Raw genomic sequence first — 27,532 nt, forward strand, 5'->3', positions numbered from 1 at the left:
ATGAGTGAAGGGCTGCCAGCCAAGCTCAGGGGGTTCCTAAGGCAAGCGGAGCCACAGCCCCGGGGGAGCTGAAAGCAGCCGAAAAGGCAGCACGGGGGCGGCGAGGGGCCTGTTCACGGACACCGCCTGGGTCGCCAGGCAGAAGGGAAACCTCCGAGACCGCGGTGCGGTGTCACTCGGACGGGAGGATGGCAGCGCGGAGCCAAAACGGGTCCCGGCCACCCGCCGGCTGGGCCGCGGGCACCGCCCCGGAGCTCCGCGCTGGGCTCCTGCCTCACTGAACCGCTGCCGCCCGCCTTCCCGCGGCCCGGGCGCTGAGGCTCCGCCGGCGAGCCGAGCCAGGCCCCGCCGGGCTGAGGTTCGGCCCTGGGCCCGCGCCCCGCACGCCGCCCGCCGCAGCCGGCTCGGGCCCTCGGCGGAGGTACCGCCCAGCGCGGCAGCGGAAGCGGGCAGTGCTGGGCGGGCCGCCGGCGGGAAGCGGGCGGCGCGGGCCCGCTCCGCAGCGTGCAGAGCGGCCGGCAAGGCTGCCCGGCTGCCCCGGGGCCCGGCCGGCGCCTCCCGCAGCCAGCAGCCCGCTGGGGAGCGCAGCGGTGCCGGGCCTGGAGCCGGAGGCAGGCGGGATGGTTTCTCCCCCGGCCCGGTACCTAGTGTTCTTTCAGTACTTTGGCACCAGGTATAGGTAGGTGCCTCAGGGCCTGCGGCCGCGGGCAGCACAGCAGCGGCCCAGGGGTAGCCACGGGTGGCCATGGGAGAGCTGCGAGGGGCCGGGGGGGGGAGAAAGGAGGGGGGAGTGCGGAGGTTTGGTGAGCAGTAAACCCCTTGTGCAGGGAGCTGGGCTCTGCTGTGCAGGTTGGTGTTAGGAGAGGGATGGTTTGGGCAGGACGTGCACAAAATGGGCAAAGAAGAAACATCAGAGGCCTGTGATCTCAGGCTGGGGGTGGGCAAGGGGCTGCGTTTCCTGCAGCGGTGGCTGGTTGGGCCTCGGTGGTCCAGATACCTGTGCGGTGCCCGAAAGGTGCAGGTGAAGCGTTGGGTGCGCTGTGGCCCCAGGTTGGGCTCCCCAGGCCCCAGCCATCCCACGGTTCTACTGGTACTTGTTTACATTACAGACAAACAGAAAACGGGACACACACACACACACCCTTGCAGCTCCAACTCAGGGAGTTGTGCCAGCCTTCAGGAGGATTTTACAGAACAAAACCCCCCTGTGCCAAAGCCTGCAGTTCAGAGTTGCTGTGGGTACCCACCTGAATTACCCCAAGTACTTACAGCTGGACTGGGTTTAGCCTCGGAACTCTCTGTGCTTCAGCAGCTTTTGTAAATGGCTGTGACTCAGCTCATCATAAACGACCTTAACAGTCTTTTAGCCCCTTTATAAGGTCCATAGGGCCTGAAGAAAGTGACCTGCAACTGACAACCAACTCCTGGCCCTGAAGTAGTTTTATCTGTAACCTCTTATTAACGTAATCTGTCTGCTTTATCTTCCCATCAGCCTCCATCTGAAGGGCCAGTCCAAGAGATTTGAAGGATTATTTTTCTTTCCACCCTCTCTTGCAGACAAGTGCTGCATCTGCTTTTCTGTCCATACGTCAAAGTGTTTGGTCCCTGCAAACAAAAGTTCTGTAGAAGGGTCCACGTGTCTCTACAGCCAAGTTTGGTGTCTGTCCCCCATTAATTTCTGGATGTGTTGGTGGACACTGTATGAAGTCCACATTCTTGACACATACCAATAATTACTGTATTTGTTTTGCTTTGCAGCGGGGTTATGGAGACTTTGAATGATCAGGCAATGGTTGGAGTCCAGAATCATTTGGAGGTAGGCCCCTGCTAATCATACTGCCATTAAAATGACACTTCTGGGGTCACATTGTTAAGGTGTGGATATTACCAGGGATAAAAGTTATTTTATATTACTGAGTGTCAAAGTGCTTTAGAAATACTGTCAGTGTGCAGGTTGGTGAGGTTAGTCAGGGTGAAGTCAAGAGACATTAAGATCCTGGTCCTGAAAACTATGTGAACCCTTCAACGAGCCTTGAAACTGAGACACCTGAGCCTGGAGCTGTGATTGAGAGAGCGCTGGCACCTGCTGGCACACCTGCAGGTACTGAAGCCCCTGAGCTTCCCTAGCATGCCCAGCCCTGCCCTGCCTCTACCTGCTCCTCACATGGTCTCAGTTCTGAGTAGGATTAGCTGCTCTGCTTCTGGTTCCTGTTCAAGTCCTTTATAGCTTTAGATGCTGTGTCCTCCCAGAAGAGGATGTCTCTGATGGATGTTTTTGGACACAGAAGAAAAGACAGCAGGATATTCATTGTTCTGCAGGAGAAAAAATGGCTTGTTTTCGATTCTTCTGGTGCTCTAGTATGCTGGGGAAAAAAGGTATGATCCTGTCATCACTGTTGTTCCTGTGCTGCTCCTGGGGATTTCCTGGTGTGTAAGAATGTCTTTCAACAGCCAAGGGCTCTTTGGGCTGTGATGTGAGTGTGCAATAGGTGTGCAAAAGACCCACTGTTGCACCAGGGAGTAGAAAGTGTGACACTTACACAGGGCAAATGCTCAGCACACCTGGATGTTGCACAAACCATGGTGATTTAATTGCAAGCTGCTGTTGATCTGTGTTTATTTGAGCAGTGCCAGTGAATCCTGGGTTCCTCTGCATGGTGGGAGTCAAAGGAAGCTGTGTTATTTTTCTCTCTTAGAAGCATCGTGTAGTTTGAAGTGAAGCTTGTGCCTATTTAGAAGATAAAATATTGCTGAAGGTGTTAAAACTGAGTGCTTTAGGTGAGGTCATGACCTTTTTGTTATGTTCCCCTCAGCTTTGGTGGGACTGTCTAACCTGAGATCACAGGCTGTAGCGGTTTGAAGGTGTGATAGCCTCTGCTCTGCCCTCGTTAGCTACAATCACCATGTTGTGCAGGAGCAGAGTTGTTGAAGGGCTGGTCTGGGACTAGACTTGCTGTCCCACCCAGTTGATTTGTGACTGCAGCCAAGATGTTTCCATGCTGTGCCTTGTTTACGGTGTGGGGTGATAGTTCTTCCCTGCTCTTGCTGAGCAGTCTGCAGGAGGAAAGTGTGATGAATTATGGTTTGAGTAAGAGTTCTCAGGGTGTATGTGTATGGCTTCTTGCCTGAGACCGTTGTGAAGAAAGTGTCTAAATATTGTGCAGATCTTGAAAGAAGAGCCCCAAAGGACTTTCTATCTCATTTGTCTAATCCTCTGACCCATCCAGTGCCTCAGCCCCAGGCGCCGGACTTTGGGTGAGCCCAGCAGTTGTTTTGCATTATCCAAGCGACTTTGTTTTAACAGGGGAATGGGTAGGATGGGTGATTAAAGGAGAAGAGAAGAAGAAGAAAAAACAGAAAAAAGATAAACTTATTTGGTGTTGTCTTTTCACAGTATCAGCACTTTGCAGGCCAGTTCTGGGATATGTGCTTTGCTTTCATGTGGTGGTATTGATGCTGGGCACTGCTGAGCGGGGCTGTGTCTATTAGAACCACATGGGAAGTCTTGAAGCGACTTTAATAGAAAACTTCTGGAGCCTGTAGGAATTTATCTTCCTCCGTTTCTGTGCAGCCTGGAGCTTCACAGCTTTCCAAAGCTGGGAAGGCAACTGAAGGGACGGGCAGAATTGGATCTGTAATGAGATCCTTACTGTATTCTAAACGTGGTCAGACATTACAGGTGAGCAAAGCGAGGTGTGGACCTTGTGTCTCAACAGAAGTGTAAAGGGCTGGTTTGTGAGTGTGCACTGCAGCTCTCTGTGTGGTAAGGTAAAATAGCTGGACTGGGGCTGAGCAGAAGACCTGTCTATAACCCTTTGTCATTGTACAGAGCTGTGTCGTACCAGACAGGGAAGCTTTTGTCATCCTTGGTGCTGCTGTGTAGCACAGCCCCAGGACAGTCTGGAGGAAGTGGACTTGCTTTAGTTTGGGGACAGATATAGATATTTGGAGGAGTTTTTAAATATAGCTTTGCAGATGACACTTTCTTGTTTGGAGACAACATAGTTGTCTTGAAGCACTTAGAACTCCAGCTTGCTTGTGATGGGTCCAAACCAGAATTCCAGATGTTGCTTCCCCAGACAGGGCAGTATGAGTCCTGTGACTTGGCTCCCACCAGTTCCTTGAGGAAACTTAAAAGATGCAGGACTTGATGCTCTAGTCTCAGTTCTTGCAGATGTCCCTGCTGTAAAGGAAAATCACCTTTTGCTGAAGTGAGTAGCTGTTGCTTGTGCTAACAGGCACCACATGCAATGCCTGCTAGGATCTACAGAATTAAATTCCCTTTCATGTTTGGCTTGAACTGTCTCCTGAGTGTGCTGTTTCCCATTGTGCTGGTAAATGCTTCCCAAATCTTCCCCACACAAAGCTCTGCTTTGGCCAGCAGCCTTGTGCTAAGGCCAGATATTATTCCTCATGAAAGGAAAAGGAGGATTAGGAGAGGAGAGAAAATGCCCGAACTCCTTACTATGCGAGGCAGCTTTGGCACAAGCTCCTGCCCACCACCACCCCCCACAAAAGGACCCAGAGAACTGTCATCTTCAACCCCTGCTTGGATAATATTCTCAGTGGCACAGGAGGTTGCTTTGGGAACCCGTTCTTTTGACAGAAGCCACATTCTCAGGTTTTTTGTCCCTGGCTTTCCCTTCAACTTTTATCTATTCCACTAAAACTGAGTTAGACTTTTAATTCGTGTGAGTGGATGTAGCACCATTGAGCAGCGATGGCTTCCAAGCAAAACCTTCTGTGTTGTTATGTGTTAGAACACAGCAAGTTAGAAATTGTTCAGCATCCTCATTAATGCAGGGCCATCCCTTGTGCCTGTGTGTGATGAAACCAGTGAGCAATCCAGCTGCTGTGGAAGACAGCTACACTCTTATGTTCCTCAGACATTGCTAGTGCACACTTTCTCTTGAACACTCCCACCTCCAGTTGATTTCACAGGTTTCTTCTGGGGTTCCCAGATGTAGAGGTAGATGGCTGTGCACCTTGAGGGTTTTTTTTATTTAGAATTTAGGGAGGGAAGTGGATGAACTTTTCCCTCCATAGCTGATAGACATTAATGGGCTTGTTCTCTATCTCACCTCTCCAGCGTTAGTACGAGAGGGGAACAGGGCTGTGAGTAGGAATAGCAGTTTGGAATGTGGATCCTTGTGGTTCTGGCACACAGCAGGGGAAGTTTCAGTGTGGTTCAAAGTACAGACGTGCTTAGTGAATGAAACCTGTTAGCAGAACAGCCCTACTGACTGCAGGTAATGCTTTCCCCTGCATTGCTGCTCTGCAGGGTGTTAGAGGTGTGAGCTCACTCCCTGGGATGCTTGTTGCTGCTCCAGGAACATGGACAGCCTGTGACTTGGAAAGTAAAGACTAAGTGAAGCCGGATGGGATCTGGCTCACTGACAGGCCTCCAGCAGGTGCCAGGCCAGGATTTTGGTGTTCGGGACACCTGCTGAAGGGAAGGGTATTTGCACTCTGTGGCTTGAAGAAGGGAGCTGTGAACTCTGAGCAGGTGGGAGGACACCCGAGCTCCTTTATTCTTGTCTCTTCTCTATCACATTTTAGCTGGGTGCCTGTGGGCAGCATGTGGAATTTCTGCCTCAGTTTACCTCGTAGGGATCCACAGAGGATGCCCAACAGGGTGAAGCAGTTAAAGCCTTTTGAGTTCCTCAGGTGAAAAACCTGCTTGTTTTAGGGGCTTGTTTTCTTTCTGAGAGGACAGGAAAAGCTGGTTGCTCTCCAAGCAATTATGAAATGTAAATAATGCATCTTTTTTGAAATTGCATGTGGGTGATATTAACAGATCAAAGTTTGGAGGGAACCTGCTGCTGCCTGTAGGCTCACAGGACACCTGGATGGACCAGATAGGAGATACTTGCATAGGTGAAGGGGTCATTTCTGAAGTGCCTGCAAAGAAGTTCAGCAGTTCAGAAACTGACTCCTTAAGGAGATTAGTTAGGATGGGTAGTAAATGAAATACTGAATTTGAATCTGGGGGCAGCAGCTGATGGTATATTACCAGCTGTGTACCTGTTAGGCTGGAAGAAGAATCCATAAAGCTTTCACAGCAGACTTGGTGGTGGTAGTAGCCATGTTCTTCTAGGGTGCCCAGCACATAGATCCTTCAGTCATCTCATGGGAGAAAATTCACTCCTCATGGGAGGAAATTGTGCTGAGCAAATACCATTTGTTGAGCCTGGCATTCAGTCCTGAACCTTTGTGAATTGATTGACTGACCTGAGCCAGGGAACCCACCAGATTTTCCTTGGAGTCTGCAATCCTCTTCCTTTCCAGTCTGCTTTCCAGTCAGGCTCGTGTCCCACTGTCAGAGGAAAGGAGATCCAGTGTCCCAGTTGTCCAGCTCTGTTCAGATGCGGTGTTAGGAATGGAATGTGGTGTGGGATCCAGAGGAGCTCTGCATCCAAACTTCTCCAAGCCTTAACAAGGAAGGAGGATGTTTTCCATGTTCTCTTCTTGCTCTTTCTCTCCCTCTACCCCCACTCAGCGATGTTCCTGCTGGCTGGTCTTTGCCTGATGAGAAAGGAGAGAGAAAAGAGGGTGGAGGAAGGGAGGAGCCTGCAAAACCCAAGCATATCTTTGCAGAAACAGTGCTCTTAAAATGCAGCTTCTGCTTTAAGACAGATTGCTGAGGCACAAGCTAAGGTCTGCAGCAGAGAACTGTTTCATTTCTGCCTGCTCCTCTCAGTGTAAGGGTGATAAATAAAGATTTTCATTGTTAATTGTAACCACATGTGAACTCCAAATAGAGGGATTAGGAAGGGGAAAAGGCTAGGCTCGGGTTTATTCTGTTTCCCAAGCCTTTCCCTGCAGCTCAGTTACGTTTTTCCTTGCCTCCTTGTGCAGTTTAATGGTATGTTTCAGAGAGGCCACAGTCCTGTCTGCTCAAATAGTAGGAGTCTGGAAGGCATTTGTGAGTCAGCAGTTCAAACTTTATTGACTCTTGGTACCAAATTAAAATCTAATAAAGACCACTGCTGGGTTCACTGCTCAGGAGTGGGGATGGGAAAGAGCAGGAAACTTCTAGTCATTCATCTGTTTTTCTGCTTATTCTTGTGTTCTTCAGCCTTTCAGACATGCTTCACTCCTTCACTGCAACATATAGCCCTGGAATTTTTGTCTAAGGGCCTGTCCTCACAAAGAAAATAAGTTATATTTTGCAGTGCTCCAGCAACCTACTTTAAAACCTTGCTGTAGGTAAGACCTCCCATGGTTTTAATGTTGCCTTAGGAAGTTACTGGAATACCAAGGTTTCTGACCTACCACTGTCTCTTACAAAACTCCCCCCTGGCTTTGCTAAACCAAGGCTAGTCAAGACCAGCTCTTAAATATATAGCATCTAATTAACCATGGTAGTGTCTCTTTTGCTCTCGCTCTTCTGTGTGCACATCTTGGTTAAAGTACACCATTTAATGGCTCATGTAGCAGGGTTTTATGTCCTTTCCCAGCAGAAACCTGGAATAATTCACCCAGTTGTTTTTCCAGCGCTTTTGTTAGTGGGCAGAGTGGAAAGGCAGAAAGAGGGTAGGGGGAAAAAGCCAGCTGTGTGGAGAGGAACAGCTGGGAAAGGGAAACAGCTATCCTAGCCATGGGCAGGTTCTCCAGGAAATCCTTGCTAAAATCCAATGGCTCAATGGCTGTCTTTCCCTTTGCAGTAAGATCAGAAAGTTTCAGCTTCTTACAGTACAGTTTGCTAGCTAATTTTTAAAGTTCATGTCAGCTGCAGTGTGATTTTAGGGCCTTTTGGCTCCAGTAAGCTCAAGCTCTGGGACTCTGCTGGTGTGAATACTGTTTGTTGTTTTCTGCTTTAGCCTTGCTACAGCAGAAGGCTTAGTATGAATGAGACACCCCCTGAGTAGAAGGCAGCTCTTGCTAGTGAAGAAACCCACGCTCAAGGATTGGCCAGATCCTCCTTTAGTGCAAGGAGTGAATATAATTCCATCTTGTGATTGCCAGTGGCTTGTGTTTGTCCTGTGGTTGTTTGTACCTGCTGGGATAGCTGCTGTCAGCTCCTCAGCTGCTGGTGTGTCTTAAGAGAGCTGTGTATTGATTCTTAGATCTGTTTGTATTTCTCAGTGGGACTGATAAATGTGCTGATAAATCAGTGCTGTGCTGCTGCTCATCTGATCCCCTGGCTCCTCCTCTGCTTTCAACAGTTAATGGAAGCATGTTGCCCTCTCTAGCCCTGCTCCCACTTTGGATGGAAAAGATCTGCTGGGGCAATAAGCTGCAGGATTTTATGCTGTTCTGGCCTATGCTGGAAGTAAAGGCTGGAGCCTGGGCTCCATACATCTTGGCTGATGCCGTTCAGACATCCCTGTGCACTGTTTCCATCCCTGTAAGGCAATCTGAGTCCAGTTCTTCACCAAGGGTTGCAGGGGTGGTGTCTGGCTTTAAACTGGTGCTTCTCAGTCCTCTTTCCCACTCACCCAAGGATACAAAGCAAAGGATGGGTAGATGAATGTTTTATTACTTTGTTTTCTACGTGCAAGGAAGCTCACCTGGCATTTTGGATGTTCTGTTTGAGATGGGTTCAGAAGAAAGGGTGAGCAGCTAGAAGTCCCCCAAGCAGTCTCCTCTCCGTCCCTTTCTTTCCATCCCACAGCAAAACTCCCAGTTACTTCTCTGTGTGAACAATAACAAGACGTGATTAGCAAGGAGGAGGATGTTTTTCCCTAGTTAGCTTGAAGAGAATCTGTTGCTCACAAATCCATCTTGTCTTGGCTTTCAGAAGGCAGCACAGAACCTGAAGCCCATTGTTCCCATCAAGTTCCACATCTCCAGCCGAACGGATGCTGGTGTCCACGCGCTCTGCAACTCCGCTCACCTCGACATCCACCGGGCGCCGGGGAAGCCAGAGTTCAATGAGAAGCAGCTCCTCTACAGTCTTAATTACCACCTGAAGGCTGAGCCAATCCGGTGAGTTGGTAGCAAGTCCAATTCTTCTATTTTGCCTGTGTTGGAGAAAGGAAGAAATGCAGGAATCATCTCCCATCTTCACCCACAAGATCTTCTTTCCCCTGTTATGTGTGTTGGCAAACTGCTCCCATGCATGTGTGTGTGTTTCTGCTGCCACCAGACCCTTGGTATGTTACAGATTAGTCTTTTTCCACTGTTGTTCTTGTTAGGAAGTCGTTTATGCTAGTACTGCCAAAACAAGAGTTCTGAGAGGCTGTGGTCACCACATAAGCATTGAATCCACTGGTAGGATTCTAGTTCCACACATCAGCCAGAACTTCAGTGTGTTAACTTTCAGTACTGCTTTATTTCCCAAAGTCCCTCGTTTTCTTTGTTCATTGAATTAGCACTTAGCAGAACTTTGGCTGCAGGATTGCTTCTCACCTGTAGCTGTGCAAAGAGATAAAGAACAAGCAAACAAAATTGCAGTTAGTGTTAGCATAGTCTGCTCTTCCCTTCTCATGGGATCAGCCCCTCCTCTCCCCTGCTGCACCAAGGCTAATGCTTGACATGGTTTATCAAGGTTGCATCACAAGCTCCAGCTTAATATTTTTCTAGTAAGGCTTGATGTTTTTCTCATAGGGATAAAGACCTTTCGATACTGTCCCCAACCATTAATGGCTAGGGAGAGTTGCATATGGATGTAGTGAGGAACCTGATACAACAATCTACAGGGAGCAGAACAGTCACTTCTTCCTCTTCTTTTTTCTTGTTTGTTATTACTTACAGGATGTCAGAGTGAGCTTATTCTGCATGAGACCTGCATCTAAATGCACACCCCCAAAGTCAGGGGGAAAAAAAATCATTAAACTGAGAGTTTCTGTTAGAAATTTGCATCAGTTACATAATTACTACGCCCTGAGAGGTTTTAAAAAGGTGGGTTATCTTCCCAAGCTGTTGTGCAGTTTCTCTGTCAGCTGTCAGTTTCTGTGTTCTTCCCCAGACAGGAGTGCATCTTCATGGTTAAAGTGCAAACTGAATGAAGCATTGGGGATTTCAGACTGAAAGCCAAATTTGTGCAGTGTCAGAATCTACGTGCCACTTGCCTGCAGCTGCTCTGCTGTGCTCTATTCCTTCTTGTGTTACTTTGTCTTCTTTGCATAAACTAAAATCTCTTCAAGGCACAGACTGTCTTTGTGCAGAGTTTGGCACAACAGGACTCAGATCTCTGTTCGGTACCGCTCCAAAGAGTCTGTCAAAGCACTTCAGAGTGTTGTGCAGGAAGGTGGGTAATTTATAGGAGGCATTTAGGTGAGCAAAAGAACTTTGATGCAAGATGCCAACTGGTGATTACTCAGGAGCCTGGGTTGCTCTGCTTCACCTTGCCACAGTCGTTCTGATGTCTGGTGGCATGAACATAAAGGAAGATTATGGAGGCAAATTCCTCATGCCAGACCAAGAGCCCAGGACAAAAAAGCACATCCCTCCCCACCCCAGCGAAGGGATTGTTGGAAGAATAGCAACATCACCATGAAGTACACTTCCCCTTCCCACTACACCCAGTCTGCTTTAGTTACTTATCTCCTCTTTTGTGAAACGGGGCCTGACCCAAATGCTGACATAGCAAGGCATGGGATTTGAGGATTGACTTCAGACTTGTATCTGTTCTTGGTTTTGCAAGGGAGGATTACTTCTGCAGGGCTTGGGGGCCAGTGACTCCAGCTCTGAAAGGTGCTCAGATAGTTTGGGGGGTTGAGAGAGGGAGGTGAGAATGACAGTGTTACTTTATTCTCACGAGGCGCTTTGTGCATGCTCCACATGCTGTGTAAGCCAAGGCGTGAGTTAGTGTGAGAGGGCTGAAGCTGTGGCATGCTCTGCAGAAGGTGTTGATCTGCAGTTGTCAGCTATTTTGACATTCAAAGCATATTGCAAACATTCAGACCTTAAGCAAAGGAAGGAAAGCAATCCCAGGCAGCAGAGTCCTCTAGCTTTAACTACACTGATAGGAGTGTGGTACCTCTGGAAACAAGGTCCCCAGGATCAGTCTCCGAGGTGTGTGCCACCGTTCTTGGAAGCAAGGAAGCAGGTTGCCTGCCTCTGGTTGGTAGCCCAGACTGACAGCTAATGCACAGATGTGAGTAGGAGTGAGATGTCCAGCATGGCCCGGACGTGCCAGTGACACGCGCAGTGCTGCACAGTGTCTAGCTAGGTTGCAGCAGCTCAACCTGTGTCTCACACAATGTTAATGCAGATGTGGACCAGCTTTGTTGTTGCAGCACTAACTTACCTGGAGCTGTGTTGTTTAGCAGTCCCTGACACAGCTCGCTCCAGACCTTACGCTGACTTGTTGTGGTGAATCGGAGATGGAGTGAAGGGGTCAGCAGCCATTCCCTGGGCTGTGTCCTGCAGGGGTGCAGGGAGCAGCAGTAGGTGGAGGGACTCTGCCTTCAGAGTGTGGTTGTCATGTCTGGAGGCCACAGTAACTCCAGGGAACCAATTCCAGCCTATGCTGGTTGCACAAACATACACGAGGCAGTGGTGACTTCGTGTGTGCTGCTGTAGCAGGTACACTGTGACTGGAGTCCAGCTCTGTACGTACCTTCTCTAGGCCTATGCCAAAGCGTTCAGTGCCTGCAGCTCTCATGGCATCAGGACTGGGCTTCACCCTGGTTTCCTGTGGTGTTTCTGGAGTTGGATTTGTTTAAATCCAGTGGGACCTTTTATCCGAGGGCACTCGACTTGGTCAGTGACTGGAGCAGATGCTGCAGCGACTGTCCCAGAGCCAGCTCTGTTCTTTCACCTCCAAACAAGCACCAGAGAAGCCACCAGTGTGTGAAGGGGAAGAGTGGGGGAGCTTGGCCTAAGGGCCGTGAGTGATGGCTGTTACCCTGCTTGGGCTCGACACAGAGTGTGGCCACGATTAGAAGTGCATGGCTCTCAGTCCCCAGGCAAATTCCTCTCCCCCCACGCCTTATTTGCAAAGATGTCTTCTAGCAGTTTGCAGAGCTGGTTGAGTCTTTCTCTGAAAGCAAAGGTTCCACAGGGGTACCTGAAAGAAGAGCAAATGCTGATCTCACTGCTTTTACTACAAAGCTCACAGCCAGTAACAGGTTGGATCGTGCATCCCTAACTTGACATTGAATGTCAACGTGAAAATAGACGATTGACAGTTTTGCACTAACAAATGTAGTCCCACCACTGGCCTCTCAAGGTAGCAGCTAGATGGCTCTGCAGTGAGGGGCTGGCACACAAGGCACTGGTCTCTCAGCTAGCTGAGTTGCATGCTTGGCATCTGTGAGTTACTGTCCCTTGAGAGCATTCACCTTCTTTGGCATGTGTATGAAGAGTTGAATGCAGCTGCTGTGGATGATTTCAGACTGTTGTGTCAGAAAAAGGAGAAGATTCTGAAATAGAATTTGACTTATGTGGGATTTTGGTTGTTATTTTTGCTCAGACTGAAAACTAGGTTGGAATCTGTACGCCCTGGAAGTCAAACCCTTTCTGGATGTTGTAGCAGTAACAGGGGACGTGAAGTAGGTCATGGTTCTGATGTCCTTCCTTAAAAGACTAAAGCAGTTGTTTGGAAGTCCAGACTAGCTAATTTTACAGCCAGAGGGTCCCATGGCAGTGAGCAGTCTGCTCGGTGTCACCAGGCACTGAGTCGCAGTCTCTCTCCCCAAACTTTAGGCTTGTGACTTGTGTTTATGGAATAAGTTGCCCTGGAGAGCTAAAAGTACTGCTGTGACCCTGCTGCTTTCGATAGGAGTCCTCCTACAGCACCACAGTTCTAGCTAGCTTTGGTCCAAGAGCAAACAAGATTGCTGCTGAAGAAAGTTTCCAGTTAGAGAGCATCTCTGAAAGGAGACAGCAGTGGGGTCTCACAGGTGGGGAGGGTTTTGCCTCACGCTGGGACCTGACAGGTATCAGGAGGTGATACCATCTGATAGGATGTGATACAGTCCTGATCAGTTTGTCAGGATGCAGTCAGCTCTGCTCCTCCTCCCTCCCTTGGGCTGAACCTTTTAAAAATGGTTCAGCTGCTTTCTGTTAAGGAGCTGGGTGGTGGGCATGAGTCTGAGCCTGTTCAGCATCCATCTCCACCCTCTGTGAGTGTTACTGTGCTGAGAAGGATTCTCTCCTAATGCTGAAGAGGAAACTCGGTGCTTTCATGTGGCTGCAAGCAGGGGGTGATGGAGAGAGGGATCTTTGTGAGAACGTATTATTGATGGAGTTGGAAGGGAAACAAGATTCCAAGCTGGCTGACTGTATCATGAGCAATAATAACCTTTTTTGTTACACGAAGGGCTCTCTTCTGTCAGCTGATCTGCCTTTCAGGTTTGCAGAGCATATCTGGAAGGATCTTATCCACAAAGATCAGAGTGGTTTTCATAGACAGGGTAACTTTAGGAAGACTTTACTGTTGCTTAGCTAGGGATAGTAATACAGTTGACCTGTGTCTTCTATTTCTGGTTTCAGTTTTTAAACACACAGTAAAAACTGTCAGGGTGACAAGACAGAGCTGGGATTCCTCTGTTGAGCAGAGAAGGATGTACTTCTGGAGGACATCTTTGTGTCTAATGCATTGCCACTTCTAGTTAGATGTCTTGGGGGCTTATTTTCTTTCAGCCTGCTCTGAAATTCAGGCTCTATTGAAAAATAGAAAAAATGCCATGACTTTATATAGTCTTTCAAAAAATGAATCCTTAGTGGGGCCTGAATTGTAGTTTGTATTAAGAATATGCTGAAATAAATGATGGAAAGGCATTCCTAGCTGGAAAGGGTCTATGGCAGCAATTGCATCTGCTAGGAGAAGCAGGAAAGGATGCTTGTGCTTAAAAATCATATGGGTATAAGTAGGCTTTTCTGTGAAAGAGTAACTCTCAGAGGGAGTAAAAGGATAGTTATTTAACAAAAATCATGTAAGTGTTAACAAGAGGAGTTAAAGAAAAACAAAATGCTTATGGAAGAATGTAGTCAGAGGAAAATAAATGTAATAATTATATTATTGTGTTTAGAAGAGGCTGGAGGTCCTAGCTTCATACTCTGCTGCAGGCCTGGAGGAGGTAGTCTGTGTTTCTACTGAGAGTTTATAGCAGTGGAGCAATCTCCTGGGCTTGTTATTGCAAATCTTTGAGGAGGCCTGTGGCTCAGTTCTAATTCCTTCTTCTGTGGTCTGAGCCTTGCAGTCAAGGGACCTGAGCCAGAGGCACTTGAGCTGGCAAAAATCCCTGAAGCACCAACCTTTTAAAAGTAAATAAATAGGTTTGTCTATTACTTTGTCCCAAATGGTATCATATTTTTTTTGGCTGCCCTGGATCCCTTGTCCTCACCATGCCAGCCTCTGAAGACAGAAAGGCACACAGCAGGAGAAAACCTACCTTCTAAGGAGAAGTATCCTCTAAAATAGCACTGGCAGAGGTGATGCCTGTGTAACAGTGGCTCCTTGCTGTATGCTCCCTCTGGTAGGGTGAGTAGGCAGTGCTCTGGGACAAGGGAAAATCAAGTCCAGTAAAAACTGCTGATAACACGTTCAAATCCATGATAACACCTCGGTGATGGTGCAGAAACACAGAGAAGCTCTGTTTTCTCCCTTGCCGGGGAGAAGGGTGTTTTCCCCTCTGACACCCTTCATACCCTCCCTTCCAGCTACCACACTGCCTGTCTGATGGTAACGGTGGCCCAGTCTTAGAGAAACAAGTTGATTATAGAAGAAAATGAGGGAGTTCAGCTGCCTACAAAGCTGCTGCTTCACTTAACTGCCCAGAGTCAGGGGAGGATGAGTGGGTGTGAACATTCCCAAAAGCCATTCTCTGCACATGTGAAATGGGAGGGTTCCCAGGAGGTCTGTTGCATGCAGTATTCTGTGCTTTTTTGAGTAGACTCAATCTAGGCTAGAGTGGGATGCACCTTTATTTTCACTGCTATGGCAAAGTCCTCTTTGTCTTGAAAGCTGTGTGGGGAGGTGGGAGAGGAGGGACCTAGTTTCAGCTGTCTCCATCTACAGTGTGCTGCCTTTGAGAGAGCACAGAGGGATCTGTGGTTGGGGGAGTCCTTCCCACTCACATGTGGGGCCACAGTTCTGCAGAAGCAGAGGGACGCGGTGTTCCTAAGGTGTGTTTCTCAGGTGGAGATGGAGGGAGTCAGCTTGCTTTGGGAAGCTGTGCCTCTTGCCTTGAGCATGGCCAGGAACACGTGCCCTCAGCCAGATGCAGTGCAATTCGATTGGCCTCCTGTGATGCTGTGAGCATCCCCAAAGCTTGTTGATATTTGTGTTAGTGTCTCACCCTTTGTCTTCTGTCCTGGCAGCATTCTGGGTGTCCACAGAGTGAGCAGCAGCTTCCACGCACGCTTCTCCGCGCTGTCCAGAACCTACATTTACCGGCTGTTGATGGGCTGTGCTCACCACTCCCAAGTACCCGTGTTCGAAAGGGACCTCTGCTGGGCTCCTAGGGGACGGTAAGTCCTCGCTGAGCAGCTACCTCAGCAACCCTCTGGAAAGGCTTGGCTGCTGGGGGAGGCAGGGAGAAGGTAATTTCCACTTCTGAGACCAGGTTCCCTGTTCATACTGACAACATTTCCTGGTTGAAACCAGTGCATCTGCACTGAGTTACCAAGACCTGAGACTTAACAGCTCTTCTTAATTGTACTGCTACATGTACCTGGGTAAATGTGCTTAGCACTGCTGAAATAATGACTCTGGGTAGAGTCCCTCAACGTTTGTGTCCCTCCCCATGGAAGCAGTGAGTGTTTCCTCAGATGACCTTGCTGATTTGTACAGCAGACCCGTTCAGACAGCTGGCTGGAGGAGCAGGGCTCTGATGTGATGCAGATGGGCAGAAATGCATCCACACAGCAGACCTCAGAGTTTTAGGTGTGACCATACATGCAGTCAGGAATGAAGGCTGAGAATTTTCTTACCTTTTCTTCCTAGTCCTGTTCTTGGTAGTGGCTACATGTAAATCTTGTTCACCGAGAGCTTGTGCATTTGGCTAGTGAGAGCAGGTGACTCCCAGCAACCCTGCAATAACAAGCCAGTGTATCTAGTTCAGTATTCACTTGTGTTCTTGGAGCAGCCACCGAGTCATAACAAATCAGTGCTGGTGTATGCAAGGGAAGAAAAACAAATTCAGTGCCATTTAAACAAAAAACAACTTGGGATGTGATAAACAGAGGGTGAAGAAAAAACAAACACACCCCAGAAGAGGGTTTGTTACTGCCTTTTAGTTTATGTTGTACTGAGATAAATACACATTGAAGAAAAATGGAGTTCTCCACGTTACAGAAAACCAGGTTTGTAGGCAGTTACAATGATTTCATCGTTGCTGTTGGAATAACAGTTGGGGGTAATGGGGGGAAAAGTAATCTCAACCATCCTGGCAAAGGAATGAAGATGACATTGTCCCAACGTTACATTGCTGGCTTGCTTTTCTGTGGGCTGTGGAAGGGAAAAATAAACATGAAGTTGAGAAATGAGATGTTATGTGCACAATGTAGCTTAATCTCAGGCTTTGTGAAGTAACTGCAGTGTCTGGATGAAATTAAATGTTAATTTTCTCAAATGACAATGCCACATAAAGGATAGAGTGAGAGTATTGGAAGCTCTGAATGGGAGATGTCTCACTAGAAGGTGGGATATCTGGACTCCTGGCAGCACAGGAGTTCCCAGTGTGTGCACTACTGCGTGCATCTGGTGTGTAAAACACATAATACACGTTCAACTTCTGAATTGCCAACTAGTTTTATCAGCACATCTCAGTGTGACCAGGATTTTGGAGGTGCAAGTTATTTTTCCTTAAATGCAGTGACAGAACTGAACAATGATGGAAAATCTTGTCTGGATTTTCTGTGTGTGTTTCTCTTCAGGACATTCTGACTTCTGTAAGGTCTGAAACAAGCTGTAGATCATGCACACTTGCTCAGGCTTTTCTTAGGAGGAATTCACCAAAAAAAGAATAAAGCTAAGCATCTCTTCAGCAAATATCACTAAATCTGTCTAGATTCCTTTGCCTGAGACTCTTTTGCACAGACCTAGATACTTCACATGAAGAAATCTGAGTGACACTGAGTTTCACCCCGGCCCTTTCTTCTGCAGCTCCACCTTGGGTTTACACTTGGCTTCACCTCTGACAATTTGCTCACTCATTCAGTTTCTGTTACTTACTATTTTAATCTTCTGGCTGCTGCAAATCTAAGGTTTGGAAAACCATCAGAGTATTTGATATTTTCTTACCTGGCAACATCTTTTTCAGTTTATAAGATCCAGATACAGCAAAGGCTCTTGGTTCTCTTGCCCTATGCTGTAGCCAGCAATTCAAATAGAGATACTTGAACTGCTATAAGAAGCGTGGCAGGACACAGGTTTGTGTGAAAGCCTGTGCCTGCCAGCCCTGCATCCAGGGTTTTGACTACCCTCAGACCTCAGGTCACTTGGGATCTTGGTTTGGGCCATTACAAGAGAAACTCCCTACTGCACAATGTGTTTCCACGATCCAGCGATGTTAAACGTGTGTGCCAGGCTTAAGCCTCTCATCAGTAATTGGACTGTGACCCATCTAACACACTTGGTCCCACCTGATGCTCCTTATTTAATTTCAGCTGCCTGAATGTGCCTGCCATGCAGGATGCTGCACAGTTCCTGCTGGGAACCCACGACTTCAGCACCTTTCGCTCACTTAACTCGGAAACGCCGTTTCATTCTCCAGTCAGAACCATGCTCCAGATAGACATCCAGCCCTCTTCTGGCTTCATGTCCCACCACTACGAACACAGGTGAGACCTTAGATACTCAGCTGAGGAGCTGCTCTGAGCAGCCAGTGCTTGCTTTGTCTGAACAGCTGCGTTCCAGCACCGCTTTGAACTGACCTCGTGTTGCCTTCATAGCCCTGGGGTGGTGTCAGCAGGGTTCAGCCTAGTGGCAGCTTGGAAAGGACGTTTCCTTCCCTGTCCTCTCCAATATCCTCAGGGAGAGAGATGAGCAGGAGTGAGGGCAGGGAAACTGGTCCACTTGTTTGTGCATTAAAAGGCAGGATGTTAGAAACGGGTGCATGGAATCTGGCACGGAGCAGCTCCTCCGAGATGCTTCCAGCATTCACACTCATTTTGCTTGCTGAAGACCAGCTCTGCCCAGGGATGGGATTCCCCTCCCTCCAGTGCTGTCCTAAGGCTGCAAATGGAAGGAAAAAACCCCACCCAATGCCTAGGATGCTGGTGTAGCTCTGCAGTTCTGCTCAGTTCTCACCAGTAACTCCCACTATCTCCCCAGAGGATGTTAAGGAAGGAAAATCCAATATTCCTCAGTCGTTACATAAACAAAAGATTGTTGATTGTCAGGTTCTTTCAGGACCAGGTCTTGCAAGTATTGAAATTAGGTGGCTAGATATATTTTTCTCCCAGCAGAAACTGAAGGTTTTTCCCAGAAAGGTTATAGGTATTTATCATCTGAACATGGCTTTTGCTTTCGTGCTGGTTTCTTTCACAGATATGTGGCTGTTGTGTTTAAGCCTGGAAGCAAACCGTTTCCTGCCTTCTGTTTAGGAGGAAACCCTTTGCAGCTTTCCCCAACGACCCTCCATTAGATATGATACCTGCTGAGCTATCCATGCTATGCTCCAAGCTTTGGAGCCTGGCTGTGGCTTGCGAATAGCCCCCTGCTTCTTTCCTTCCTCATGTCTGAGAATGGTGTATTTTGCCAGCAGCAGTGTAAGACAACTGAAAGGGAGCTGCAAAACCTCTGTATGCTCAGAGTAACCCCGGTCTTTCAGTTCATCCCATTTTTGTCCAATTCCTTCTTTCCTACTCAGCACTGATGCTTGCCAACACGTTCCCAAGAGCCACCCAGTTGGGTATGGCACTTCCATGGCTGCTCTCTGATCTGCAGGCATAAGAACATGGGCAGTTAGCACCAGATGAGACACTTGCTGCCTTCTTACCCCATCCCCATGGGAACAGACAGCTGGAGGGGGAACGGGTGCTCATGTGGCTGTGTTCCTGCTGTTAATTATGGGGTTGCCATTGCTGAACGAGAGCTTGGGCCCCCTTCCACCAAGGGCAGTTATGTTTAGGGACAGAAGTCACAGTGACAAGCTCCATCCACAAGATTGTCTTGTCCATTATGAGAAGCCCTGTAAGTGGGGGGTACCTGAGCTAACCTGAAGGTAACTCCCAAGTCTGGTCCGGATCCCGTGTGAGTGTGTGTGGGCCAGGCTGCCTTCCAAAGGCAGACCCACCTCTCAGATTTGATACAGATCAGCTCTCTTATGTCTCTGATTTTAATGTAAAAAAGGGAATTCACCATATTGTGTGTAACTTGCTGCAAAAACCCATCCCACAGGAGGCCAGGAAGAGCTGATGAGGGGGAGAGTAAACCCAAAACCTGTATCACTAGCATCGAGCTGGTTGCTGATGGAATACTTTTGCTTTTAGTGACAGATGCACCCAAATGTGCATTTTCAAGTGAGTCATTTCTATGATGTGATAATAATTGATTTAGTGATTGTCATGATATGATAATAATTGATTTAGTGACTGTTCAGGCTGAAGAGGGTGGCTGTGAGAAGCCTACCTTCACTGCATTTCACTCCCTTAGAACACTTGGTTAGTAATAACCACAACCATGAGTTCTCTGATCTAGAGGTGACTTTGTGGGGTTTGGGCCTTTGTGACAGGCTCTGTGGTGCTGTTTTTTTTTTTTTTTGTTTATTTGCCTGGTTTTAATTACAGTGTCCTAGTTACTTTTAAGCTGTAAAACTCTCCCTGTGGAACAGTTGCGGTCCTGGAGCTCAGCGTTTGTTTGCCCAAGTCAGCAAATACACCTGCAGTGCGTGTGTGCTTCTTCACTGCAGTACCAGAAAGAACTGTTCCTGCAGTGAAAGGGCTGGGATGGCAGTAAAAGCTGATAAATATTTATTTGTATATATTTTTAGCCTAATCTAAGGAGCTTTCTGTACTGTTTCAGAGAGAGGAATCCACAGAATGATAAACCAGGGTCTCTCGGTCAAATAACCCAGCTTTTCTTTTCATTCTTTCCTTCCTTTCTGAACTTAAACCAATCTTCTGAATTGACTGCTTGTCTGGTTTAAAAGGCTGTTTAAAATGAGTCCTTCCATCAAACTCAGTTGCTCAGCAACACTGGAAGTGGAGTTAGTGTCCCAGCCTGACAAAATGCCTTTGAATGCTGGGGATGTGTTTGGAGACTTGGCCCCATCGCGTATTCCTGGGCAGTGATGGCTCTGTCACCTGTTTTCCAGCTGAATGTGTGTCATTCACTGTGAGGCGTTGGCTTCTGCTGCCAAGCAGGGAAAGACAGCTGGATTTTTTTGCTGGTAAGCAAAATTCTCTGTGAGATTGACAAGAAAAACAAAGTTTCCTCCTTCAAGAAAAGCGCTGTGTTCTCCCTCAGAGCCTACGAGAGAGTTTTCCTAAGTATCTCTGTCCATCTTTTGTAGCTTAACATATCTTGTCAAGACAGCTGAGACAGGAGAATTTCACTGCAGCCTTCCCATCCCTGAAGGGAATTTATAAACAGGAGGGGAATCAACTTGTTAAAAGGGTAGACAATGGCAGGACCAGGGGGAATGGATTAAAGCTAAAGGAGGGAATGCTCAGATGAGATATTAGGGGGAAGTTCTTTCCAGAGAGAGTGGTGAGGTGCTGGAACAGGCTGCCCAGAGAGGGGGTGGGTGCCCCGTCCCTGGGGGTGCTCAAGGCCAGGTTGGATGGAGCCCTGGGCAACCTTGTGTAGCTCCAGGCCTGGAGGTTGGTGGCCCTGCCTGTGGCAGGGGGTTGGAGCTCTGGGACCCTTGGGGTCCCTTCCAACCCAGACTAGTCTGGGATTCTATGATCCTGGCTACCCCATGATTCTCTCAAGCAGGCTGCAAATGAAGTGATGGAGTTGTTCTGCTGCAGTCAATGTTTCTTCCTTTCTCCAGGAGGCATCAGGCTGCATTCCTCAAAGCAGCAGCACCTTAGCAGGCTGCACCTTGGTTTATGTTGCCCTTTCCCTTTCATTTGAATGGGTATATGCTTGGGCAGCAGGAGGGTCAAGCCCCATGAATACATGCTGAAGAGGCAGGAGTTGTTTCATCCCTGGAAATGTCTGCATCCCAGCAGCAAATGAGCAGTCGGGTGTTCAAAAGCTTGTGATGCTGTTTCAGGTTAATTGGGGGTTTTCTCTTACAGGTGGAAGAACCATGTGAAGAAATTAGTTGTTTAAACTTGGGTTTTTGTTCCTTTCTTTAGGGGACTGGAGTTTTGGGAGCTGAAGTTCAGGAGCAGAGCGTTTCTCTACCGACAGGTACTGTTTGGTGTAAGAGTCAGCACACACTTGGCATCCAAGAACCATTGGGGCACTGTCACTCTAAGTATCAATCAGTTTAAACACTTTACTTCCCTGTGTAGTGCCATCTCTGTGGCAGAGCTGGTGTTACAGCTGTGTGACACGTGCAGGGACCTAGCATCAGAGAGAGGTGAGGTTCTGTATTCTTTGTTTGATCTGGTATGAACAGAATCTCGTAAGTTTGTGCCTGAAATAAATGTCCAAAGTCACAGAATTGTGTGGGAGGATGGAAAGTTTTGTTTTCCACAATTTTTGTCCTTGCAGTTGGAGTGGTAAAAACCAACAGACATGTGTTCTTGCTCAGTTGAATGGCACTGGGCCCAGCAAAGGCTGCCTGGAATTTTACTTTCTGGCTTTGGAGCATGAAGTAACTCCCAGTGCTGCACAGAGACAGGCAGACCTGATGCAGCCATGCAGGCAGGACTGCAGGAGCTTTCCCTCTGCCATGCTCTCTAGTCTCCTCTGGGTTTTCTTTGAAACAGCTCCCAAGGATGGTGGCAAAAACCCCACTGGGAGACAGCTCTCCCCACAGCTTAATAGATTACCTCATTAGGAGAGAGTTGGCTGTTCTCAGGCTGCCTGTCCTGGCCATGGTTGCACTCTGGAGATGGAGAATAGGCAAGAGAGGGCTTGTTTTCTGGAGGAGAGAGGGGGTGTTTTGTGGGAACAGCAAGCAGCTATTTTTTATTCTGTTTTGACAAACCAAATTTGTTTTTATCCTGTGCCAAGTAGAGCTCTGCAAGCTGACAGTGTGTGTCTGAGTGTGAGCGAGGGAAGAACAAAACAAGAGCTTGATATACAGCAGGGATTTGCTTCATCAGGTGCTCCTGTGACAAGGAGAAGATGCTGGTAGCCCATTTAGAACATTAGAATGGGAATGCTACTTGGTGACATTGTGTGGGGAGAAGTTACCAGTAACACTGAGCTCAGCCTGTGCCCTCTCTGAGGGCAGCAGCTGCTTCACAGTGAGCTGGGAGGCTGTAGAGAAGCAGGGCAGGCTGTGTACCCTGAACTTGTGCTCTCCTACCTGAGCATCTGCTTCTGCCCTCCATCACAAAGAGGAGACTGGATCTGTGATCTCACCTCTCAGAGCTGCTCTGTGTATTGGCGGATGTTTTTATTGGAGAGAAGGGTTCAACAGCCCCAGAAATTGCATGTGTGTATTTTTGCAGACCAGCAGGCAGAAGTGGGGGGACACCAGGCACGTGGCCATTCCAGATGTGTCACTGTGCCTGCAGCAGCAGAGTCCAGCTGTGGAGACATCAAAGCTGAAGTCGCAGCGTGCAATGACCTCTAGTGAGGGATGGATAAAATAGCATATGTCAGGGATCTGTGGTGCTCCCCTGTGCCATCTGTGCAGAGGCAGGCTCTTGGCTCTCCACAGCTCAGCCTAAGATGTGAGCACACAGGGAGAGACAGCAGTTCCCTCTGGGTAAATGGATCTTGGCTCGTTGGACCTTCCTCCTTGCAGTGATGAGCAGGATCAGGTTGCTCAGTGAACTGTGACTTATCCTCTTGTAAAAGTTAACAGGTCAGGAACTCAGACTGGTGCTTCGTTGCAGCACAGTGTGGTTTGGCAGAGCTGGGTGTGCTGTGAGAGGCTGCTGGTAGGAAGGTGTGTGTTCAGGCTGGGTGACTCACCCTGCCCCTGCAGGGGGGTGTTCTGGCAGCAGCGTGAGGTCAGTCACACAGGACCCGGTGGCCACTTCCCCCATGAGGTTTGGTACCTGTGAAATGTGAAACTGGGGGACAGTTCCTCTAGTGTGGAAGTGGTGAAAGGGGGTGGCTGGGGATCCAGGGCTGGGTTTCAGTGTGGCTTCTCTGCTGAATAAGACTGGGGCCCAGCAAATCCATGACGTGTTGCCTCAGACCGCGTGAGCCCTTTGTGAGAGCCCAGGCCAAGTGCTGGCAGGTTCTGGGGGTGGTCAGCTCTTGCCTAGCCAGATGCTGCTGGGCTGGTTAATTTCATTGTGTTGTGCTGTTTCTTTCCCCTCAGAGGAGCATTTGTTCCAATGGGACTGTTCAGCCTGGTGGCACTGGCACAAGACCTAGCTTTCCTTGAGCTCTGTCTCTTGCCGAGTAGAAGCCTGGAAAGCACTGCCCTTCTCTGCCCTTGTGTCCCTGAACTGTCCCCAGGTGTTTCTTGATACCCATGGGAAGTAGGTAATCCCCTGTATCCTGGTCTCTGGATAAAAGTGTCTGTAGGAGACACCTCATGGTCACTTCTGGCACGAGTTGGGGGGCTCTTACCTACCAGTTACTCCTCCAGGGCAGCTTTGTGATGCTGCCTTGATATAAGAAGTGCCAGAAGATCAGTGGTCAGTTCTGTGTCTTCAGAAGGATGCCTTGGGCTCATGACAGGGGTGGAGAGACATGCAGCCTCCACACAGGGATGTGGAAGCTTGTCAGAGAGAACAGGCATTTGGTGTGCAGGTGGCATTGGCAGATACAAGCCTTGGACCTCCTGGAGCTTGTAGGGCTGCAGAAGGAAAGGCTGCTTTGTAGCCAAGAGGATGCTGAAGTGTGAGGGGTGTTTGTGCAGGAGGTGAGTGCTGTGGTGTGAAATTTCTGCTTACCCACTGGGCCTGGAATTGCTGAGTGTGAGGGGAGAGAAGGGAAGATGTGACATGCAGAGGTGTTTGAAATATCACTTTGCACTGGGGGGATGTTGTCTGGTGGGCTGTCATACCTGGAGTTGAGGGGGTTTTGTTCCTCCTAGTGTTTTCTGGCTTTCTGAGAGAGAAGCAAGCCCCTACATAACACCCCACCTGGAAAGAGTTGCTTATGTGTTAACCACCTCATGAGCTCAGCTCTCCCAGCAAGCGTGTGAGCTTCCTGCCACAGGCGGGGAGTGTGGGTGCTGCTGCTGGTTCTGAAACAGAAACTGGCCCCTGCTCAGCTTTCTTCCCAGATGTGAGATCAAGCCTTGCTCTGAGGCAGTGCTGTGTGGCTGGAGACCACTGTGTTGGAGGTCCTCATCTTATTCTTAGGATGCCTGTAGTTGTAGGGAGGGATTAACTGAAAGAAGCAGGGTGACTTCCCTAGTTCTTTTCCCTTCCCTGGTCACTAGAAGATGCTGTGCTGCTGCACCTTGCAGAGAAGTGTGTTGTCATGTCACAGGAGCAAAGCACGTGGCACTTGGAACAACTGACAGTAGCAGGAACCATAGAGGATCACCAGAAATCAGGCTTTCTGGGAACAATGGGTTTAACAATAAAGATGGAGCTATATTCAGGAGCAGAATCGTATTGAGAAATCATGGTGATGTCATTCCTGACAGGCACTGAACTCTCTGACCAGCTTCTAGCTGGACTTGCCATGAGGAGTAACTGTGAGCACAGTGCTGATGGTAGGACAAGGGCAGGGCTCTGGGCAGGGACTCCTAATCCCTTTCAGTTCTACCAGGGCAGCTCCTAAGCTGTGTCCTCTGCTTCTTTCCAGGTCCGAAGAATGACTGGGGCTCTGGTTGCAGTTGGCCAGGGGAAGTTATCACCTCACCACATAAAGGAGTTACTGGAGATGAGAGATGCACGGGCGTTCCCCCCGAATGCCATGGCTCCCCCCTCAGGACTCTTCCTGAAGTCAGTGGAATATAAGGAAGCAGGTAGGTGAATGCAGGGGGTGGCATCCTCTTGGCAGGAGTCAGACCTGAGGGAGCACCAGCACCCCTGGTCTTGCTGTGGGTCACAGCTGCTTCGCAGATGCCACCCTGCAGCAGTCACCTGGCTCTGCAGAGCTGTGCACTGCAGTTGCCATGGGAAAAAAAAAGTGCTGGGCTTTGGTTTCCACTGTTAGATTTCCTCTTCTTACTTGCAGAGCACTAAAAGAGCAGTTTTGTAACAAGGACTTCAAGATCTCATGTGAATGGGACTTGAAATTCTCATAAATTCCTGTTTTGCCCCTGCCCATGTATGGAGAACAAATTGTCTGTGGTACGTAGGTGCCTACACGTCTGGTTCTGCTGCCTCACTTCTCTCTTGGTGTTGGAGAGGATTGTACAGACCTGAGGACAGAGCAGATCATCCTTTTGCTGACGTGGCAGCTCTCTTACAGCATCTGATCTAAACTATTTAAGCTTTTTTGCTTAAAAATAAGGGGAAGGGAGGAAGGGGGCACAAATGTAAAGACAGCACATGGATGTCATGGAAGTTTGACATCCCTACTAGGGAAAGCAGGTATTTAAAACTGCAAGGATTAATTAAGCTGATTAATCCAGAGCCCATGAAACGTGGATACAAAGGACTTCCCATCACGCTGCAGACTTCCCCCAGGCTGCCTCGGCTGCCTTAGAGGGGGCTCTGTTCACTGCACACGCTGGGCTTGGGGGAGATGGAAGGCAAATGGAAGCCAGGAAGAGCAGTGCCAGGAGCTTGAATGTGGTTCTGAGCTCTTGGAAAGGCAGCTGCTGCTGTGTGCTGTCCCTCTGCAGGGCTGCTCTTCCCAGCAGTGCTGCTGTGGAGCTGTGCGGGAGCCTGGGCAGGAAATGAAGATCACAGACTCTAAGTGCTTTCAGGTGATTTTGGTGCCATCCTTTCCTCTAAGTCAATGGGGCATTGGTTTTGTTTTTCCCTCAGATTTGGACACTACAGTTCCCCCAGGAGAATAGCAGCCCTGTGAGATACAGCCGTGCCTGAAAGGACAGTTGCTGGGGATATGGGATGGAGGTTTGCCAAGCGCTCTCTGCACAAGACACTCTCTTGTCTCAATAAAAGCATTGACTGGGACTGTAGGCATCTCCCATTCGTTTGGTTTTGCCCTCTGAGATTGCCAAGAGGAAAGGAAGAGCATCTCTGTGCTGCTTCCAGATAACTGCTGCTTTGCTTTTTGTATTTTTTTTCCCCTTTTCTCCCCAGAGTTGTGGTGTCTGTGTCTCAACCAGGAGGAGGAAGGAGTGGGGCCTGGGTTTGTGTTTGTGGGTTGTTGTTTTCCTTCTGTGGTGAGTGTGGGAGGTGTATGGGCTCAGAACAGGGCACAATGTCGCATTTCCTCTCTGACTTGGGACAGCTGCTTCTGTGGGATCCAGTGACTTACAGGAGCAGCCTTTGAACGTGCTCACCTTCTCCTCTCCCCCTCAGCAGTCACTGAGCAGCTCTTGTGTTACCCTGCTCCCTGGCACCAGCTCGTGCCTGCTGCACCTGGGACATGGCACGTTACGGTGCCACTCTGAGGTCACTCAAAACCTGTGTCATGGTCACAGTCTGGGCTAGCAGCACGGGACCTCACTCCTGTCAGCCTGGCCACGAAGCAAAGCTTGTGCCTGCTCTGTAGCCAGAAAGTGGCTGTTGAACTGTTGCTGGACTCCAGGTTGCTTGTAGTGGCCCTCTGCTCTGCTGTAGGCGTTGGTGCAGCCATCCTGTGGCACACTGGAGTCAGCCAGTGATCTAAGGCCGTGTTAGTCACAGCTCAGAGCACAGGACTCTTTCTTTTTTCTTTCCTTTTTTTTTTTTTAACCACTCTAACCTCAGGTTCTGCCTGTTTGCCCAAGCAATAAAATCCATGTTGGGTAACTTGTGGGGTTTCTTTCTCAGGAATGACACCATTATCTCTTGTTTGGTTATAAAATGATTGTTAAGAGTGCCAGGTTACAGGAAAGAGGATGAAAATTTAGACAGCTGAAGTTCAAAGAAGAAATAATACCTGGTTTGGACACTGCTCCAGTGGAAGCAGCTGAGGTGCCTGGTACCACCATCATTAATCTCCCTTTTGTCCATGAGAGGTGTTCAGAGAAAGCTGCCTTGTCAGAGCAGACGGACTACGTGATCTGGTAAGTGGATGTTCACCATCACATGGCAATTCAGAGTGATGCTGATTATTGCATCCAGGGAGCTAAAGGAAGAATCATAATAACCTCTGGAGACTCTGGAGTTTCCAGTCTCCATTTGCATGGTGGAGAGCCACAAGGTAGGCAGAGGGGAGGCAGCAGCTCTCTCTGACCTCTCTTCAGCAGTTCTCCCTGCCTTTGGCACTAGGGATCGAGCTGGTGCATGGTCCTGGTACAGAGCAGGACAGCCCCTATCTGGGTGTCCCTCTTCCCTTCCCCAATCCCTCTCAGGGTAGCAGTTTTGCCACAGACTTATTTCTGCCAGCTTGGGGCTGAAGGGCAAGGTACTGCTGGTTCCTCTCTCCCTTCCCATGAGGCACACCTCCTGCTAGCTGCTTCGTTCCCTTGGGGACTAGTTACCAAAGACAACAGCAGAACTCCAGAGGGGTCCTGGGCCCCTGCCATGGAAAAGGAGAGTTGACACTGCTGTGTGGCTCCTGTTGTACTTGTCTGTGCTTTTCTGGCAC

The 27,532-nt window shown here is 48.8% G+C and overlaps 1 protein-coding gene across 1 annotated transcript; it reads left to right on the plus strand.

The window, feature by feature from the left end:
- Window positions 1-604: 604 nt before the first annotated feature.
- Window positions 605-25,933, plus strand: PUSL1 (pseudouridine synthase like 1). Its single transcript, XM_084274789.1, has 8 exons — window positions 605-679; window positions 1,759-1,816; window positions 8,744-8,931; window positions 15,217-15,366; window positions 17,506-17,679; window positions 21,148-21,202; window positions 24,686-24,848; window positions 25,819-25,933. The coding sequence occupies exons 1-8, from the start codon at window positions 621-623 to the stop codon at window positions 25,848-25,850; spliced, it is 879 nt and encodes a 292-aa protein (XP_084130915.1). The 5' UTR covers window positions 605-620; the 3' UTR covers window positions 25,851-25,933.
- The last annotated feature ends 1,599 nt before the right edge of the window (window positions 25,934-27,532 follow it).

The sequence above is a fragment of the Gallinula chloropus genome (genome assembly GCF_964237585.1).
Source record: "Gallinula chloropus genome assembly, chromosome: 23".
NCBI classification, from domain to species: domain Eukaryota; kingdom Metazoa; phylum Chordata; class Aves; order Gruiformes; family Rallidae; genus Gallinula; species Gallinula chloropus.

Coding starts and splice junctions, on each gene's coding strand:
- PUSL1 (XM_084274789.1), top strand. CDS start 621: ATGGTTTCTCCCCCGGCCCGGTACCTAGTGTTCTTTCAGTACTTTGGC. Junction 680..1,758: donor TACTTTGGCACCAGGTATAG/GTAGGTGCCTCA, acceptor TTTGCTTTGCAG/CGGGGTTATGGAGACTTTGA. Junction 21,203..24,685: donor GAGCGTTTCTCTACCGACAG/GTACTGTTTGGT, acceptor GCTTCTTTCCAG/GTCCGAAGAATGACTGGGGC.